The following is a 297-nucleotide window of genomic DNA, read 5'->3' as shown; positions in this document are numbered from 1 at the left end:
TTAAATAGCTAGAAATATAAAAATCACCCCGCTCCCGCACCATGGTTTTCCAAAGTCGGCTCCCTTCTTGGATTATTTTGTGCTCCGTCTGGCTGTTCCGCTTTGCACGCACGGGGGAGGCACAGGCTGCGAAAGAAGGTAAGGTGATGCGGGAAACAAAAGTTTGGGCTTATTTATTGCTTTTTGCACGCGAAGTCTGTGCGGTGGCTTCGCGGAGGACCTGCCTGCCACTGCCAGCTGCTTGCCAGCCCCCCCCCCCGCCCTCCAAAAAAAAAAAATTTTTTTTATTTCGGCGGG

The 297-nt window shown here is 51.9% G+C and overlaps 1 protein-coding gene across 5 annotated transcripts in view; it reads left to right on the top strand.

The window, feature by feature from the left end:
• Window positions 1–6: 6 nt before the first annotated feature.
• Window positions 7–297, top strand: part of EPHA7 (EPH receptor A7) — a 166,209-nt gene continuing 165,918 nt past the window's right edge. For 4 of the 5 annotated variants that reach the window (XM_009889002.1, XM_009889000.1, XM_009888999.1 and 1 more), the window contains exon 1: window positions 42–138. In XM_009889002.1, the coding sequence (XP_009887304.1) occupies window positions 42–138 (97 nt within the window). Of the gene's footprint in view, window positions 139–297 lie in introns of all 5 variants that reach the window. The other variant, XM_009889001.1, reaches the window with a different exon arrangement.

This window comes from Charadrius vociferus, unplaced genomic scaffold (assembly GCF_000708025.1).
Source record: "Charadrius vociferus isolate BGI_N301 unplaced genomic scaffold, ASM70802v2 scaffold166, whole genome shotgun sequence".
Taxonomy (NCBI): domain Eukaryota; kingdom Metazoa; phylum Chordata; class Aves; order Charadriiformes; family Charadriidae; genus Charadrius; species Charadrius vociferus.
Note: the sequence above shows the minus strand (reverse complement) of the source record. Positions and strands in the feature narration are given on the sequence as shown.